The 16,773-nt window shown below is 40.8% G+C and overlaps 3 protein-coding genes across 4 annotated transcripts; all 3 read left to right on the forward strand.

Moving 5' to 3' along the window:
- LOC104776023 (protein MICRORCHIDIA 6-like) lies at positions 4,222–10,846 on the forward strand. Its single transcript, XM_010500017.2, has 20 exons — positions 4,222–4,660; positions 4,890–5,206; positions 5,400–5,474; positions 5,567–5,601; positions 5,946–6,024; positions 6,122–6,211; positions 6,348–6,423; positions 6,539–6,617; positions 6,695–6,823; positions 7,263–7,361; positions 7,459–7,545; positions 7,776–7,922; positions 8,018–8,110; positions 8,391–8,442; positions 8,555–8,666; positions 8,901–9,070; positions 9,516–9,625; positions 9,899–9,978; positions 10,066–10,108; positions 10,501–10,846. Exons 2-20 carry the CDS (start codon positions 4,900–4,902, stop codon positions 10,615–10,617), a joined length of 1,980 nt encoding a protein of 659 aa, XP_010498319.1. The 5' UTR covers positions 4,222–4,660; positions 4,890–4,899; the 3' UTR covers positions 10,618–10,846.
- On the forward strand, positions 11,656–15,618 carry LOC104776024. 2 transcript variants are annotated; one of them, XM_010500018.2, is made up of 13 exons: positions 11,656–12,230; positions 12,442–12,594; positions 12,678–12,890; positions 12,995–13,084; positions 13,218–13,334; positions 13,419–13,688; positions 13,788–13,944; positions 14,026–14,103; positions 14,194–14,294; positions 14,415–14,585; positions 14,682–14,756; positions 14,836–14,943; positions 15,078–15,618. In XM_010500018.2, exons 1-13 carry the CDS (start codon positions 11,835–11,837, stop codon positions 15,411–15,413), a joined length of 2,265 nt encoding a protein of 754 aa, XP_010498320.1. In that variant the 5' UTR covers positions 11,656–11,834; the 3' UTR covers positions 15,414–15,618. The 2 variants fall into 2 exon arrangements, with proteins under 2 accessions (XP_010498320.1, XP_019099081.1); XM_019243536.1 differs by having other exon boundaries at positions 15,102–15,618.
- Positions 15,700–16,773, forward strand: LOC104776025. Its single transcript, XM_010500019.2, has 4 exons — positions 15,700–15,959; positions 16,058–16,118; positions 16,207–16,502; positions 16,587–16,773. Exons 1-4 carry the CDS (start codon positions 15,954–15,956, stop codon positions 16,743–16,745), a joined length of 522 nt encoding a protein of 173 aa, XP_010498321.1. The 5' UTR covers positions 15,700–15,953; the 3' UTR covers positions 16,746–16,773.

A 16,773-nucleotide genomic window follows, 5' to 3' on the forward strand; every position in this document is an offset into this window, starting at 1 on the left:
GCCATGACGACCTCCTCTCCTACAACCACGGGAACCTCCACCGCCTGAAGGTTCGTAGGAACGATCGCGGTCTCTGGAAGAGCCTCGAGGTCGCTGTCCAAAACATCGGCAATATCGAAACCAAGAACCTTGTCCTCCCACATCTTCACGTCAGCCTCCAAGCCGAGCAAAGTCTTCGACGGAATGACCGTACCACTCTTCACCAGCTCCTGAAGACAATCATAGGTGCCGCTCACCTGGCTCAAAGTCAGAAGAGACTCCTGCGCCGCTCTGTTGTCAATAATATGCCTCCTCATCCTCTCAATACGAGACTTGTAGTCGGCAACCTCGACATCGATGCCATGCCGCTCTGCTTGCAGCAGCTGCAACTGCTCAAGACGAGAGTGGGAAGCGTTAAGAGAAGCCTTGAGATCGGCCACTTGCTTCCTGAAACCGGCAGTTTGCTTCGTAAGAACAGCAGAAACCCCTCGCTCTTTATCGAGATCCTGACGAAGCTCCTCAGCCGATCTCCTCGATGGTTCAGAGGTACGAGAATCAGCAAGTTGCTTCTCCAGCTCGGCAATGCGACGCTCGTACGAGACGACCATACGATTCACGCCACCACCATCCTGAAACACAAGAAATAAAGAATCAAGATAATAATTGGGAAAAGCCAATCAAGAACATAAAGAGAAATACCAACCTGGAAGTGTTTCCGAGCCCACGACCGATACAGCTCGGGATCATAGAGAGAACCCACAGAGGGAAGCGGGTCGAAGGAGCCGCGAACCTTGCTAGCAAGCTCACCACAAGCAGTAGCGTTGTTGATAAACAACTCATCCTTTGTCTTGTAAGAAAAGGAGAACGAATCATCAATCTCAGTGGTGTCGCGCGGTATGCCATCCCTCCTAGATCTCTTGGACGATTCGGGATCGGGAGCAACCACCTCACCATGAGAAGCTCTTTTCCTCGATGGAGTAGGACGTCCAGAATCAGCGGCGACGATCGCTAGGGCATCAGAAGCCTCGCCCCTCTCGCTCTGATCTTCCTGATATTGTCGAAAAAACCTGGAGGATGAGCACGCAAGCGAACGACAGGCTCTGCAAGCAACAACAAAAACAAGATAAGTGTTAGAAGCCAATCAAAGAAAATCAACAAGTAAGGATAAGAAACAGCAAAGCTACCGGGAACCATATTCCACTCAGTAGCGTAAAACATATCGAGGTTGTCAACCGAAGTCTCATCTAGCTTGACAAAGAAAAAGTAACGCTGCCAATGACGAATCTTCTTCTCAGCTCCGGTGACGATCTGATAACCCGATTTAGCACTAGTATAAAAGTACCCCGGACTACCTCTGACTTTCGTAAACCTGGTAGCCTCCTCAAGGAAATGTACATCAACCTCTACGCCACAATCGGTACCCAGTATCGCCAAACCAGCTGCGTTGCGGATACCTCCCACAGAAAGCTGGGAGATAGCTATCTTACGCCTCGCGCAGTAACGCGTCAAAAACTCCGGCAGAGGAAACCAAAGACCGCAATCAGTAAAATAATGCTCATAGAGGGCGATAAAACCTGCTGGAGGCGTCCAAGGACGCTCGCGGGGTTCAGGAGATCGAAAAACCAAACCCTCGGGCATCTTACACCACCGCATCATCTCGGCAATAGTATCCGATGTGCACAACGAAGGACCGAGATCGGCCGGACCGGCTGAAAGACTGGCACCAATCGATGCCGCACTAAGACCCAAAACAGCTGAACGAGGACCAGTATCCTCGGCCGGGACAACGTCCATAGGACTCCCACCAGAACCACTGTCGCTATCTTCGCTGAATTCGAGAATATCAGCAAAATCGTAGTCGTTGGCCAAACTGTCGAAATCTCCACACTCTGCTCCAATGTCAACACCAACGTCATCGAAAGCATTCTTATAGCCAGTACCAGATTCCCTCGTGAAAGCGCGTCGGATCCCCGCAAGAGTCTTACCACGCGCACGTGCGGGAACACGAGAACTCGTAGAAGGTCGGCCAACCTTCCTGCAAAGCGAGCCGACCTCGCGACCCCCCATCATAAGATCGAGATCGCCATCGTCGGAGTAAGCGTCAGAATCAACGCGATTAGAATTATCAATGTGACCTCCGAAATCCTCCATGCCGACCCCAGTTCCGCATGAACGAGACCCATCTAGCCGCTTACTTAGCTCGGCACCAACCACGGTCTCATGAACCTGCGAGCTTCGAATTCTCAGCCGAACATGCCCCATGCCGAGCTCACTACCACCTGACGAATCCGCGTTTATGCCAAGCAGCGATTTGCCACCAAACTCTTCAATGCCGAGCTCACAAGTTCGCCGAGCTCCATCGAACTCATCACAGCTGAGTTCACCATCGATCCCATGACCGCCGAGCTCTGGGCCACTGAATCCGCCTGTCCCGGAACCACCGACCTCGTTCATGCCTCCTCGCCGATCTCCCATCTCAACTGTTCCGCCCTCGAAATCAATCTTATCCTCATGATTCCTCGCGGTTGTAGTATCAAACCCACCGATAGGTCTGCCGACCTCGGGTACGCCGACCTCGGGTACGCCGACCTCGGGTACGCCGACCTCGGGCCCGCCGACCATATCGATCCCAAAAGAAGTGCCGAACGCGTTCGAATTACTCCGTAGATCTTCATTTTCGATCTCATCTCGCCGGTCCCTCCCAACCACGCGAGAACTACCTAACACCGGATCCTAGATTCCATCGTCGCCGACCTCGGCCCGCCAGCTCTCCATGTCGAGATCGACATCCCTACGCCAATCTCCAATCCTCGAGCCGACCTCACCAACGACTCGACCGCCGACCTCGGCGTCAATCTCCGAGGGACTACCTAATGCCTCACTCGCAGGAAACCTCGCAATCCGCCGAACCCTGAACTCGCCGAGCTCAGATCCGCCGAGCTCGGATCCGCCGACCTCAGATCTCTCCACTCGAATCTCCTCGCCGAGCTGGGTCTCACTCCGGCCGACCTCGAAATCTCTAAGGTCGTTAGGCGCTGATAGCTCAACTCGATGGACGACCAACGGCGGATCCGGCTGATCAACCATTGGCGACCTCGCAAGCAGGAATAATCGACGGGCGGCGGCTAGGGTTTTGGGTATGCAATCGACCAAAGAAAGAAGTAAAAGCATGAAAGTAATAAATGAGAGAGAGAAGAAATTACCTTTTATGAAGAGGAAGGAGCAAGTGAAGAAAATGGGAAGGAAGAAGGTGCATAAATAAGTAAATAAAATGGAAAAATTACTGTCAAATCCATCATCTCAATCCGCGACTCTCTTCTCTTTTTCGGGGATATCATTGAAAACCGCATTCAGAATAAAGACCAAAGGATTTTTCCCAGTGCCTCTCGAAAAATGAATCTGGAAATTCTCGAAAAATGAATCTGGAAATTACAGAAGAAATTTCAGAAGAAGTTACAAAAGAGATTGTGGAAGAATCACTGTAGCAATTTCATTTCCCAGAAGCAATCCGAGACGATCTGCGCCGAGCAGGCATATTACAAATAAATCAAGCATGCCCGCCGATCGCAGAAAAACTGACGCTCTCCGGACTAAGGGGGGGACTATTGTTGGACATGGGCTGCGCCCCAATATGCCACTCGGCCCAACAAGACGAATTCTGTGATTTCGGCCCGACCAAAATGGATGCAAGTCATTAATAATCCGTAAAGGGCAATCTCGGGAATTCACGATGGGAACCCTAGAAAACCCTCGGTCTACAGTCCACTATATAAAGAAACAGTACTCACTGGAGAAAGAGGGAGGACTCGCATACAATACCCCGAGAGCAATACTTTGCGTCTAAAGACTCTTGTTATTCTCTGTATAATTTTCTGTTAGCTTCCGAGCTCGTCGTGACTCACTCGTTAGTTCTCCTGTGAACTGACGAGCACGATCTTGACTCGTTTTAGTGACGACCTCGCATTCCTATCGTTAATAAAGAACAAACTTCACTCTTTCCTTCTAAAATCGATATTTACTTAGTGTTGTGCAATCTCCAGTACAAACAAATACTAGTATTCACTAAATTATACTGACTGTTACAATATTATTACTAATCAAAATTTATGTTAATATTGTACAAATATGGAAGTTAATAAGTTTATAATATTTATTGGGGTCAAAAATAAAATAAGCATTAGCTGGGACCCAGATGTTTCTTCCCCAACCTCCTTCCACGAGAAGCTACTATAACCCTTTCCTTCCCCAATTTTTCCCACTCTCCTCCTCTATTCTCTCAACCTCTCCTCCTCAGATTCCGTTCTATCTCCCTCCACCGCCTCAGATTCGACTCTCTCTTTCTCTGTCTTTTCTTTTTTCGATTAATTTTATTTATTACTTTCTCTCTCTTCTCGAGGAGTCTTTGATTTGACCGGAACATTGTTCCGGAACCTTACCCAAGACCTCACTCCTTAATTCTCCGGTTTTCATCTCCGTCGTTATCTCAACGCCGGCATTAAAAAATTATATTCAACAGTAGAGTGCTAGTTCGAAGTGACACCGGAATTATAATCGGTGTACCGAGAGAAGCCCTAAAAGTACCGTCCGTCGATCTCTCTGCTCTATCTTCGTCTTCTCTATTTATATCGCGCGCATTGTACAGTAGGAAGTAATTGTCGTTCTGCATGAGCCTAATTTTCAGGTATACTTCAATTCCTTCGTAGCGGAGGAGATCTTCTCTGATTTGTTATTCCCCTAATTTTTACTTTCTAGGTCGTTTTAGCTGAGTTTCCTTACTGGGATTGTTACATATTGAGAGGTTTTGGAAAATTTTCTTAGGGCACATACACACAAGAACAACGGATTCTGTAAATTATGATCTGTGTTTGTCATTATCTCTGATAATTCGTTTGTTATTTGCTTCCTTCTAGATAATCAAAGATGAGCTACAATAGAAGTATCAGCGTTTCTCATGATGATGTGGTTGTTAAACCCGAGCGCGGTAATATGCTTCAGAGCATATCACCTAGAAGCCATGGTTCCAAAGGACATCATCTACCTCAAGATTCTGAAGAAAATAGAGGATCGATCGGTCAGAGTAGCACTAGTGTGGTTGATCAGGTCCGGTCGCCAGCTGATGATGCTGGTGTCACTTCTTCATCCACCATATGTCCAGCTCCTGTTTGTAGGCAATTCTGGAAAGCTGGAAGCTATAATGATGAATTGAGTTCTAAGTCACAGCAGCCAAGTATGTATTTCTAATCATCAGCTATTTATTACTCTTTTGCTTGGATGAGTTGGTCTTTGTCTCTGGAGGTTATAATGTTTTGACGTTTGAGTGATACACGCCAGAGTACATTGTTTCCTTTGACTTGGTTCCAGGGTTTTTCTCTTTACATGTGGACGCTTTCTGCTTATAGTTCTTGACATATATTTTGCAGATGGAAAAAATTATCTTCATGTGCACCCTATGTTTCTTCACTCCAATGCTACCTCACATAAATGGGCTTTTGGTGGTATGCTTATATAATCATCATTTTCCCGTTTTTATATGTGGCTAAGTAAACCTTATTCAAGCGTTTTAACAAGACTTCTTTGGTTCTTGCAGCTGTTGCAGAACTGCTTGACAATGCTGTTGATGAGGTGCGTCCTTTCTCTTTAATCTTACTACCTGCTTCTTCTTTCCTGCAAATAATTTTCAATTATACTCTTCGCTCTTTGAACCTTGTTTCTACTTTCTACATATCTTAATGTCTCTTCTTAACCGAAAATGTTTTGAATTTTGAATCTTTAAATTCTTGAATACTTGTATAATTATATTCTTGATAGAGAACCTCTCCCTTCTGGGACCCGAGCGCTTCGCTTTCTGACACCAGTCTGTCATTTTTAAAATTAAGGTGGAAGTATGCCCTAAATAAATGTAGATAATCTCAATAGTTCTGGATGATAATTTATTAATATTGCTCTGTATCTTCATCACCCTATAGATCCAAAATGGGGCCACTTTTGTCATTGTAGATAAAACCACAAATCCAAGGGATGCTACAACAGCATTGCTAATTCAAGGTATTTGCATTGAATTTTTTGGATTAAGTTTCGTGCCAATTACTAGAGGGAATATGCAAAAGAAAGACTTTCTAATCTTCTCTCATAAAAATTTTAGATGATGGTGGTGGGATGGATCCTCAGGCAATGCGGAATTGCATGGGTTTTGGCTTCTCAGATAAAAAATCAGATTCAGCCATTGGAAGATGTATGAATCTTTCTCTTTATGCTCTTAGCAATTATATCTCTAATTGTAATTCTGCATCCCATATCTATAGTTATGATGTTGAAGCTCAGATCGTTAATGATGATTCTACATCTTTCACTTCGTTATAATTCTTTAGATGGAAATGGTTTCAAGACTAGCACAATGAGACTTGGGGCAGATGTCATTGTTTTCAGCCGCCATTCAAAGAACCAGTGAGTGGTCATTGTTGGTTATCCTATGCGCCAATGTTCTAACAGTTTTCCATCCAAACATTTGCTTTCTGAACAAGAGAATATTGGCTAATTGTTTTCTTTTCCATCTGACTAGAACATTGACACAAAGTATCGGGCTCCTTTCTTATACTTACCTGACACGTACTGGCAATGATAGAATAGTTGTTCCCATTGTGAGTCTCCCTCTTTCACACATATAAATGCACCTTGTTTTTCTATAATTTAACCGTGTTGCCTTGTTAATATTCAGTTGGATTACGAGTTTAATGCATCAGCTGGCGAGTTCAAGCCGTTGCAAGACCGAGAACATTTTATATCCAGCCTCTCCATTCTACTAGAATGGTCTCCATTTTCAACAGAGGCAGAACTTTTGCAGCAGGTAAGGCCAACTTTTTTATTTTATTTTTCTTTTTATTTTATCCATGCAACCCATGTTGTCTACAGTCTGTATATTTACTGGTTACTTGGTTTAAAGATTTTGGGGTCTTTCAATATTCCCTGTCATGGCGCACAATTGATAAAAGCTTTTGATGAGCTTTAAGTTCTGTATATAATAATTTGATCATAACCGTGAAGCCATGCACGACTGTTCTCCATTTCCATAATTCCGTATTTCTTGGATAGATATGGATGAATGAATGCTTAGATAAGACTAGAGCAGTTCAATGGAGACTTTAGTGTGCGCTTAAATTAGGCTCCTTCATGTTGGTCTATTCTCCACTTGTGTTTGCCCCATTTAATAAAGTTTTTCCTTTTATCTAATATGTTACCAAGTTCCTCTCTTCAGTGACATTTTATTTTCTTTTTTTTTGTATCAGTTTGACGACGTTGGACCACATGGGACAAAGGTTATTATCTATAACATGTGGCTTAACAGTGATGCTAAATTGGAACTAGACTTTGATTCGGTTGCAGAGGTGAATTCTTGATCTTTCCTATATCTGATCTTTTTTCGATCCCATGTATTATCATTTGATTGAGATCTTGTTTTGTTCCGTATTTTTTCTTTTGTAGGATATTTTCATTGAAGGCAGCATAAAAAAAACTGGATCTAAGATTGTGAATGATCATATTGCTAGCCGGTTTTCGTACTCTCTTCGTGTGAGCTTCTATTTCTTTTGGTCAATAATGTGTAGGGAACATTGAATCATAAATGTATGTGTGAATGTACTCATGAATAATCTTGGACAATGCATAATACACATAGACACAGATTATAAAATGCTGCAGACAACTGTATATAAAAAATACATGTGTAAACTGTGTGTATACTAAGACTAGATAGCTGGCATGCAACTGAAATTCTTCCCCCTGCTGATACCTTTGTGCAGGTTTACCTATCCATATTATACTTGCGGATTCCTGAGACGTTCAAGATCATTTTGCGTGGTAAGGTTGTCGAACATCATAATGTTGCTGACGATCTCATGCATCCGCAGTACATCTTGTATAAGCCTCAAGCTGCTGGATCTGGAGAGGTGCGTAAAATATCTGAAGGCTTTTGTTTTTCTTCTTTTAAAAACTTCTTACTCTTTTTTCATTATTATGATTTGAATCGGCGTTCAATGATCAGGCTGTAGTTGTAACGACGATTGGATTTCTGAAAGAAGCTCCCAAAGTAAATCTTCATGGGTTCTGCGTTTATCACAAAAACCGCCTTATTATGGTGAGTTTTGAAATGTTAAATATGTTAGTTCACATTCAGTAGAAAAGGATTATCATAGAGTGGGGTATAGACTGGGATTTGAATTAAATTTTTGTTGTTAGACCTCTCTACACTGATGGTGGCATGCAGATTTAAAGGTGTTTTTTTAAAAATCTTCTGAACATAGTTAAAGTTTTCTTGCACCAGTTAAAAACTCAGTATCCGTCAAGTTTCTATCACAAATTCTACACATACTCTTATGTGACACTGTGACCTTGTCTGATTGTTTTGCTATTTTCAGCCATTTTGGCAGGTCATAAATTATTCAAGCAGTCGAGGAAGAGGGGTTGTTGGTAAAAAACTGCGAAATGGATAAATCAATTAAACATTAGATTTACACTGATTGTTGTTTTTAGAACAGTTCTTTGAGGGGTGAATTTATGTTAAGTTGTATGCTGTTTGCAGGTGTTCTAGAAGCTAATTTTGTTGAGCCAACCCATAACAAGCAGGATTTCGAGAAAACTGTTCTTCTTCAGAAGCTTGAAAACCGTTTGAAGGAAATGACAGTGGAGTATTGGTAATTTCCTTAGCCTTGTCTTTTTGGTTGCTGTTGTGTTGCTACATTTATATATTCCCTCGCCAAAGTAGATAATACAGAGTTTTCCTAGTGTATGGTAGAAGACCACATAAGATATATTGGGGATTTCAGTCCTCTGATTTGTCTTTAAACGTTCCCCTATTACCTCTGGACTGGCCTTGTATCAGTTTCCAGCGTTTCTTACTATTTCAAGTGATTGAAAATCTTTAACAGGAGCTGCCATTGTGTGTTGATTGGGTATCAAGTAAATAAGAAGCCTCGTCTTCAGATACCTCAAAATGTTCAATCTGCCGGTAGACAAGCAATAAGTCCTCCCCCAGGCTTCAAAGCAGTTTTTCCTCAAGGAAATTTGGCATCACTGCCTAGAGTTTCAGCTGAGCCAGGTAAATGTTACTAAAACTTGAACCATGATGTAAGTGGGATCGTAGTTGGTCTTTGACTAGAACAAAACTTGAGTTACAATATTAGGCTACCCGGTCTGACCTGGATTGGTCAAGGATTATGCTCATTTTAAGAATCATTAATATGATAGTGCTGCGAATTCTCTATAGAGTGACTGCAACTTGCAGCTAGTTAATCTCCTTACTTAAGAATGAGAACAAAATAATCAATATCTTACTAAATAAAATAATCAAATATCTTACTGAAAAACTGACACACTTTGTCCAAACTGATTACGAGTGCGTCTGTCTATTATTGTGATGATGTGGAAGGAAGAGTTAGTTTCATACAATCATTTTGTTGGGCGTCGTTTTGTACTGTATATTCCCCTTTCCAGCATTCCCAAAGTCTCTCTGATGCTGACTTATGGTTTTATTATTATCGCAGTGCTATTGGAGAAGAGGAAAGAACATCCTAATTCTGTTGCAAGCGCAGCGTCAAAAAGAAAGGTTGGGAATGATGGCTTTACTGTCCCGGGGCAGGATCGGGTTGAACAGGTACCTCAAGTTATGTTTCTTTTCTTTCATTTCCTGCTGAACATGTTTAACCCCATGACTGTTCCCAATACCTACATGTTATATAACTATGATCTGTGAAATTGCGGACTAGATTTTCATGTGAGCACTGTTTGACATATATATGACATTTCCCTTATGTGATATCTCACGCACATGTGTCCACGTAGAAAGCATGATAGTAACTTTAGGTTGTAACTGCATCTCTACCCATTCCGTTTCTCTAACTTCATTGGCTTTTCACATGCTGTGAAGTGTATTCGTGGATCTGCAAGTCAGTCACAAGATAGTGAAACTGTCAAGTTGATGGAAAAAAACAAGAAGCTCCGAGCAAAGTAAGATAAATTATGTAATTTATATTGCCAATTTCCGCATTTGTTTGTGATTTCTGCCAGAAAATTTATTATAATTCTTATACTCAGATGTTTGGACCACAAGGTGCGAAGTCAGAACCTTGAAATCAAGGTACGTCCGTATGACATTAACAACCCTATTGTAGTACTTGTTTCTTTCATTTGCTTTGGTGGTTTTGACTCACCGTTGTTCCTGCCTAATCCCAACCTCCTCTAAAGACATAAGATATATGGAAGCTAGTTTAGTATCTCTCATGAGTCTTGTCTCCTGTGTCTTTTTAGTAAACTATCTATTTTAATTGGTTTTTAAGTTGCTTATTGCGATTGGTAATTTCCATCGATCACATCATTTGATTAGAAATACTAGATTGGCCTATGTCGTCATAAGTTCCTCCATAGACTGGTTGAATAAGATTCGACAGTGATTTTGAGTCAAATGATTGCACAAAACGACCTTCATTTTGTGGTGATACAATTGGGGTTTTTTTTTATTTGTCTGCGCAGGCCATGAATATAAGGAGTGAGATCGAGAACGCTAAAAGTGAATATGAAAGGTTAATGGGAGAGCTACAAGCTTTGGGTATGGTGAAAGGGGAGCACAGAAGAAATGTAAATGCCTAGAAATATTCTCTGCACTTAACAACACTCTTTTTGCCTTTGTCATATCCATCTTCTAGGTTTGAAAAATAGGGATCCTTATTGGTTTATCTGTCTAGTCTCTACTAATGAGTTGCCCTAGGGTAAGGCAACAAAATGTGAAGTAACAGGGTCCATGTTTATGAAATCAAAGATCCTTTTTGTCCATGAAATTCACCAAAAGTCAATGGGAAAATATTTAAATTTCTACATATTTTAGGTTGTACTTTGCGAAGGAGCCTCTTTAAACGAATGACCATGACTTGTCGTTGTGTGTCTGTGTCACCCCATCCGAGAATAATAAAAAGAGATATTTGGTATTTAATTTCCAAACGGTTACAATATGGTGACAATCATCACTGATTATTAATAATTTACTTAATTAGATTGCAAATTTGTAATCCAACCAATTGATTATTAAAAACTCCACGTTAACTATTTCTACAATTGTATAACAATCCCAGCATTTATTTAATTTATCATATACCTCCACAGACATATAATCAGATTATAAAGTCTTTGATTTGTTTTAGAACATACAACCAGAATACTAAATCAGGAAATAATACAGCCAATTAAAAAAATCAAACGAAGAGTAATCCAGCCAAAAAGCAAGTGTAAGTGATACGTCCACCGCTGATGCCAACAACCACAATACACATGAGTCATAAGTGCATGAAAAGGCCATGAGCCAACGGCTAAGTCGCGTGAGAGCGCACAAACATCCATGAGAGATTTTACCGTTGAAGGCTAGGTACGAATCAGATGCTTCAACCCACAATTCCGCGGGTCCAACACGTTCTCTTCTACCACGTGGAGAGAACTGATTCGTTCACACGGATCTCAGCAACAAAATGAGAAATGTAGCTGATTCGCGCCACTTTGTCGGTATGCTTAAGTGACTCTCAACCGTTGGATCTCGATCGCGCCAGAAAAGGAAAAAGGTCACTTTGGTCATTAACTTGAATGGATTATATAAATATAAAGTTTTTATTTAGTGACAAGAAAATAAATGCGCTGGAAAATAGTCAAAAAAGACTCTCTCTGATTTGTCTGAAGAACTAAGAAACCGAATCGCTTCATTTTGTTTTCCCGAAAAATTTTAGGAAAGAGAAGAGAATAGAGAAGGCAGAGAGAGAGAGAGAGAGAGAGACCGAGCAAAAATAAAATAAAAGAGTTTCTTCGCCGTCTGAGTGGGAAAGATGGCGGAGGATTTCGCTAGAGCGGTGGACGATGGGCTTAAACTCGCGAAACGGATTTATTTCGGGAAAGACAGGGCCGTCGCGGCTCCGAGACCACCTGCGCCGATGGAGAGATCGGCTACGACGCAGCCTTACCTTCCTACGGCTCCCATGGTTTACGCCGTTATACCCGACCCGGGAATTGTGGATAACCCGGATTTACCTAGCTATCAGCCTCACGTGCACGGCAGGTGCGACCCACCTGCTTTGATTCCTTTGCAGATGAATTCGATTGAGCTCGATGTTGATTGTTACCTCGATACCGCTATCGTCACCGTCACCGGATCGTGGCGGGTTCACTGCGTTATGGGAAGCAAGAGATGTGATTGCCGAATCGCGATTCCCATGGGGGAACAGGTCTGTGTCTTTTTTTTGTTTTTTTGCGGGAAAATTTGAGATTGTTCTTTTGTAATTTATTAGATTAGTGTCACTATTAGCCCTATTAGGGTTACGTCTCTCAATTTGATGAAGGGGTTTGGTGATATCTCTTTCTTCAATGTTGATTGATGCCCTTTTGTTTTCACTTTAAAGTTTTGGTTCTCTTACTAATAGAGTGTATGGCTAACAGGGTTCAATTCTAGGTGTTGAGGTTGAGATTCCTAGAAAATCTTACACAACTCAGTTGATAACAGCCGACGATGAAAATGAATTTGAGAAAACGGCACATCCTGAAACTGGAGGCTTCTTGAAACCAAACATATTCACTCTTACAATACCACAGGTGATGTGCAATTTTCTTATGGTGTTTGTGTGTGTGTATTTTTGGCCTCTTTTCTGATTATTATATCTGCCATCTATTTTCAGGTTGATGGAGGTACCAACCTCTCTATCAAGATGTCTTGGTCTCAGAAGTTGACGTATAATGAAGGGCAGTTTTTTCTTGATATTCCTTTCAGCTTTCCTGAGTATGTGACTCCTGCGGTTAAGAAAATCTCCAAGAGGGAAAAGATTTATTTGAGTGTTAATGCTGGTACTGGAACTGAAGTTCTCTGCAAAGGATGCAGTCATCAACTTAAGGTCTGCTTTTATATACTTTTTCTGAACACGCCCCATCATCTTTCAGGTTTTTTTTTTTCTTTTGGTTTCTATTCTGTAGCTCTTATTCCTTTCATCTATTACAGGAAAAATTGCGGAGTGCAGGGAAGTTGAGGTTTGCATATGAAGCTGATGTTTTAAAGTGGTCCAACACAGACTTTAGCTTTTCTTATACGGTATGAGTTCTCTCACTAGTGCTTTTAAATCTCTGTTGCTGCTTCGACGTCTCGTAGGCCCTAGACAACTGGGCTTGCATTGAATGTTGTGAAGAGTGCTTATGCTTCTTTTTTTTCTTTTGACCAATCGTAGGCCTCTTCAAGTAGTATAGTTGGTGGACTATTCCTTCAATCTGCTCCTGCTCACGATGTTGATCAGAGAGACATATGTTCTTTCTATCTTTTTCCAGGAAAGCAACAAAAAACAAAGGTTTGATTTTGAACTCTTTTTTTATTTTCTGTGCAGTAAATGCCAACTGCATTATAATCGTAAGTTTCTTTCTGTCAACTTCAGGCATTCAAGCGGGAGGTAGTATTTGTTGTTGACATAAGTAAAAGCATGACTGGAAAACCTCTCGAGGATGTAAACAATGCGATATCCACAGCTCTATCAAAGCTTAATCCTGAAGATTCCTTCAATATTATCACTTTCAGCGATGATACTTCTCTGTTTTCGACTTCGATGGAGTTGGTCACTCCTGATGCTGTTGAAAGAGGCATTGAGTGGATTAACAAGAACTTTGTCATCGCAGATGGTACAAACATGCTCCCTCCCCTAGAGAAGGTATTTCCACAACTCCCTTGTACCTTAACACTTTGGTGATTATACCCCTTCAAATTGAGTCCTGACATTAATTTGGCCAACTTCGTTCAATACTTCCAGGCTGTTGAAATGCTTTCGAATACTCGTGGCTCTATTCCTATGATCGTTTTCGTAACAGATGGGTCTGTTGAAGATGAGAGACACATTTGTGATGTAATGAAGAAACATCTTGCTAGTGCTGGATCAGTGTGTCCACGAATACACACTTTTGGATTAGGTAAACTTGTCTACATGTAAAATAACCGGGATTATCTTTTGATTTACCTTTTCATATGTGGATTCTTTGAATTATTTTCAGGTGTGTTCTGTAACCACTACTTCCTGCAAATGCTTGCAAATCTATCCAGGGGCCAGCACGAATCAGTTTATAATACAGGTGAAACTTTGACTGCGTTTGGTGAATTTAAGGATAAAAGTTGTTATAATCTGTACTATAGTTTTCTAAACAATATTTTCCTTTGTACAGATCACATTGAGGAACGACTGGACAAACTGTTTACAAAGGCTTTATCCACAGCTCTTGTTAATATAACAATTGAGCCTCTGCAGAGTCTAGATGAAGTTGAGGTGTGCCTCTGTGCTAAGATTGCTTGCTTGACTTTGTTGGAATTTTTGTTTTGTTTCCTCGGATTCTATGAAGTTGATATCTGTAATACTGAAATTGTTTACTTGTGGCTACAATAATAGGTATACCCCTCAAATATTCCGGATCTGACGTCTGCAAATCCATTGATGATATATGGAAGATACCGAGGAAAGTTCCCTGAGAATGTGATAGCAAAAGGTCTGCTAGGAGATTTGAGCAGCTTTTCTGTAAACTTGACTGTACAAAGTGCAAAAGACATGCCTCTTGATAAAGTAAGATCACCTTCCTTTCATAATCATTCCCAAAGGGGTTTTCTTTGAGAAAGATATCCAGGTTTACATTAAGTGTCAATCCCTAAATATTTTCAGGTATTTGCAAAGAATGTGATCGACTTGCTTACTGCTGAGGCATGGTTCTCTGAAGACAAACAGCTAAAAGAGAAGGTTTGTCTACATTTCACACATATTCAATTGTCCTTTTCAGGATTTGCTTCTTCAATTTGCTTTATCTTTTTCTTCTCAGATTGCTAAACTAAGCATCCAAACCAGCGTACCATCCGAGTATACTATAATGATCCAATTAGAGCACACAGAAGAATTGAAACCCAGCGACACTGCCGGAAAGAAAAAGGTATTGTATTGATGCATATCTAGAGGTTATGAACTAAAACTGCCACATTGAACGTAATACTGTTCTGAGGACCAGATAAGATTCATATTGACTCATATATATATATATATATATATATATATATATATAAACAGACATCAAACAATGGCGAGAAACAGAAGATGATATCAAGAACGATCCCGCTACAAAGCCTTGGGATAGGATTTGGTGATAAAACAGCCACCAGAGAGAATGTTCCACCAGGATTTGGTGAACAGAAAGCACCTGATGCTGCTGAGAAGTTTGTCAAGGCTGCTTCGAGCTGTTGTGTGTCATTGTGCAACAAATGTTGCTGCATGTGTTGTGTCCAATGCTGCACTAAGCTCAATGATCAATGTGTCATTGTCTTTACGCAGCTCTTCACTGCGATTGCTTGCCTTGCCTGCTTTGAATGTTGCTCAGCTATTTGCTGCTCTGGAGACGACGGGTAGTTATAATGTTAAAAAAGAAAACCGGTTTTGAATTCAAGTGTAAAGCTTTTTAAGTTTCAAAGTAAGTTTGTACATTTACATACACATTGCATGTACGGCCTCATCAAATATAAAAGCTGTGTTTTTTTTTCTTTTTTTTTGTAAAGTTGCTTCAGGGGAGTAAAGTGTAAAAAGAATGAGACAAATCCACGTGTTTCTTTCACAATTTACTCGAGTTCGTTCTCTTAAACCGATCCATATATTGTAATATTCAACAAAGTCCACAAAGATGGGATCAAGTGGTAGAAAAATGGTGACTTGAAGTCATAAGAAACTGATATCGAGGGGGTTTATAGGAACTTGAACCCCAATTTTTGAATCGCTGGCTTTTTGCTGGCTTCAGGGATTTGTGTTTACTGTGTCTTTAAAAACATGGGACCACTATGATCATCTTTTATCTTCTAAAGCTATTCAAGGAGATAAAAAGATCATTGACAAAAAGAGAAAATTTCTTGGAGAAACACACATACATGTGTTCGCTCCTATATATGTCTCTGAAATATGAAGGTTTGTTTTCATATTCTGTTTATTTTGACTAGATTTTGTGCAGTGTTTGATCCTTCTTTGATCGTGTAAACATCTCTTGATCTTGTTGTTCTACACAGATTTTTAGTTGGGTTCAAAGAAAGCTTAGCGGAAAGAAACAGGATTCTACTTCAGATTCTTGTAAGTAAAGTATTCGTAGACTACTTGAACAATATTTGCATTAGATTATTGAGCTATATATTCATATTTGTTTGATGCATATACATAGCTCAAGAATCATTAGGACCTCCTTTGAGTAAAGAAGTGCAAGGTTGGCCTCAATACGAAGAAACCTTCTTAGCCATTGGAACACTTGGAAACAATATCTGCCCCAGGGAAGAAGAAGAAGTTACAGAATCTAGCAAAGATCTAACTGCGGTTAATACAGATGTTACTATTGGGAAGAAGAAATCGCTTTCTTTTCTTCTCAAGAAGATGTTTGTTTGCACAAGTGGCTTCAAAACTCCACCTCATCTTCTTGATTTGTCTAGAGGAGATACTATGCCCAATACTCGAATGGAAAAGGTACTTTATCTACCTAGATATATGTGACCAAATTATCCGATTAAGAGCAATGATGAAATCTATATATTGTTTGCTTGTGTGCAGATGCTTAGGACAATACTCAACAAGAAGATACATCCACAACGTTCAAATTCCATTGCAAAAAAGTACTTGGAGAATAATCATAAGATTATAGATGAAGCTCGTTCAAGTGTTGAGGCCAACAAATGGGTCAAGACTGACTCTGAATGTGAGATTTTCTAAATACATAACTTTGGTTATTCAGGTCACA

The sequence above is a fragment of the Camelina sativa genome, chromosome 3 (assembly GCF_000633955.1).
Source record: "Camelina sativa cultivar DH55 chromosome 3, Cs, whole genome shotgun sequence".
Lineage (NCBI taxonomy): Eukaryota > Viridiplantae > Streptophyta > Magnoliopsida > Brassicales > Brassicaceae > Camelina > Camelina sativa.

What these genes read in the sequence shown, in the direction of transcription:
- LOC104776023 (XM_010500017.2), top strand. Translation starts at nt 4,900, where the DNA reads ATGAGCTACAATAGAAGTATCAGCGTTTCTCATGATGATGTGGTTGTT. An exon ending in AACAGCATTGCTAATTCAAG is followed by an intron (nt 6,025 to 6,121) that starts GTATTTGCATTG and finishes TAAAAATTTTAG; the next exon opens with ATGATGGTGGTGGGATGGAT. An exon ending in ACAAAAACCGCCTTATTATG is followed by an intron (nt 8,111 to 8,390) that starts GTGAGTTTTGAA and finishes TGCTATTTTCAG; the next exon opens with CCATTTTGGCAGGTCATAAA.
- LOC104776024 (XM_010500018.2), top strand. Translation starts at nt 11,835, where the DNA reads ATGGCGGAGGATTTCGCTAGAGCGGTGGACGATGGGCTTAAACTCGCG. An exon ending in AGAGTCTAGATGAAGTTGAG is followed by an intron (nt 14,295 to 14,414) that starts GTGTGCCTCTGT and finishes CTACAATAATAG; the next exon opens with GTATACCCCTCAAATATTCC. An exon ending in AAGACATGCCTCTTGATAAA is followed by an intron (nt 14,586 to 14,681) that starts GTAAGATCACCT and finishes AAATATTTTCAG; the next exon opens with GTATTTGCAAAGAATGTGAT.
- LOC104776025 (XM_010500019.2), top strand. An exon ending in GGATTCTACTTCAGATTCTT is followed by an intron (nt 16,119 to 16,206) that starts GTAAGTAAAGTA and finishes GCATATACATAG; the next exon opens with CTCAAGAATCATTAGGACCT. An exon ending in CCAATACTCGAATGGAAAAG is followed by an intron (nt 16,503 to 16,586) that starts GTACTTTATCTA and finishes GCTTGTGTGCAG; the next exon opens with ATGCTTAGGACAATACTCAA.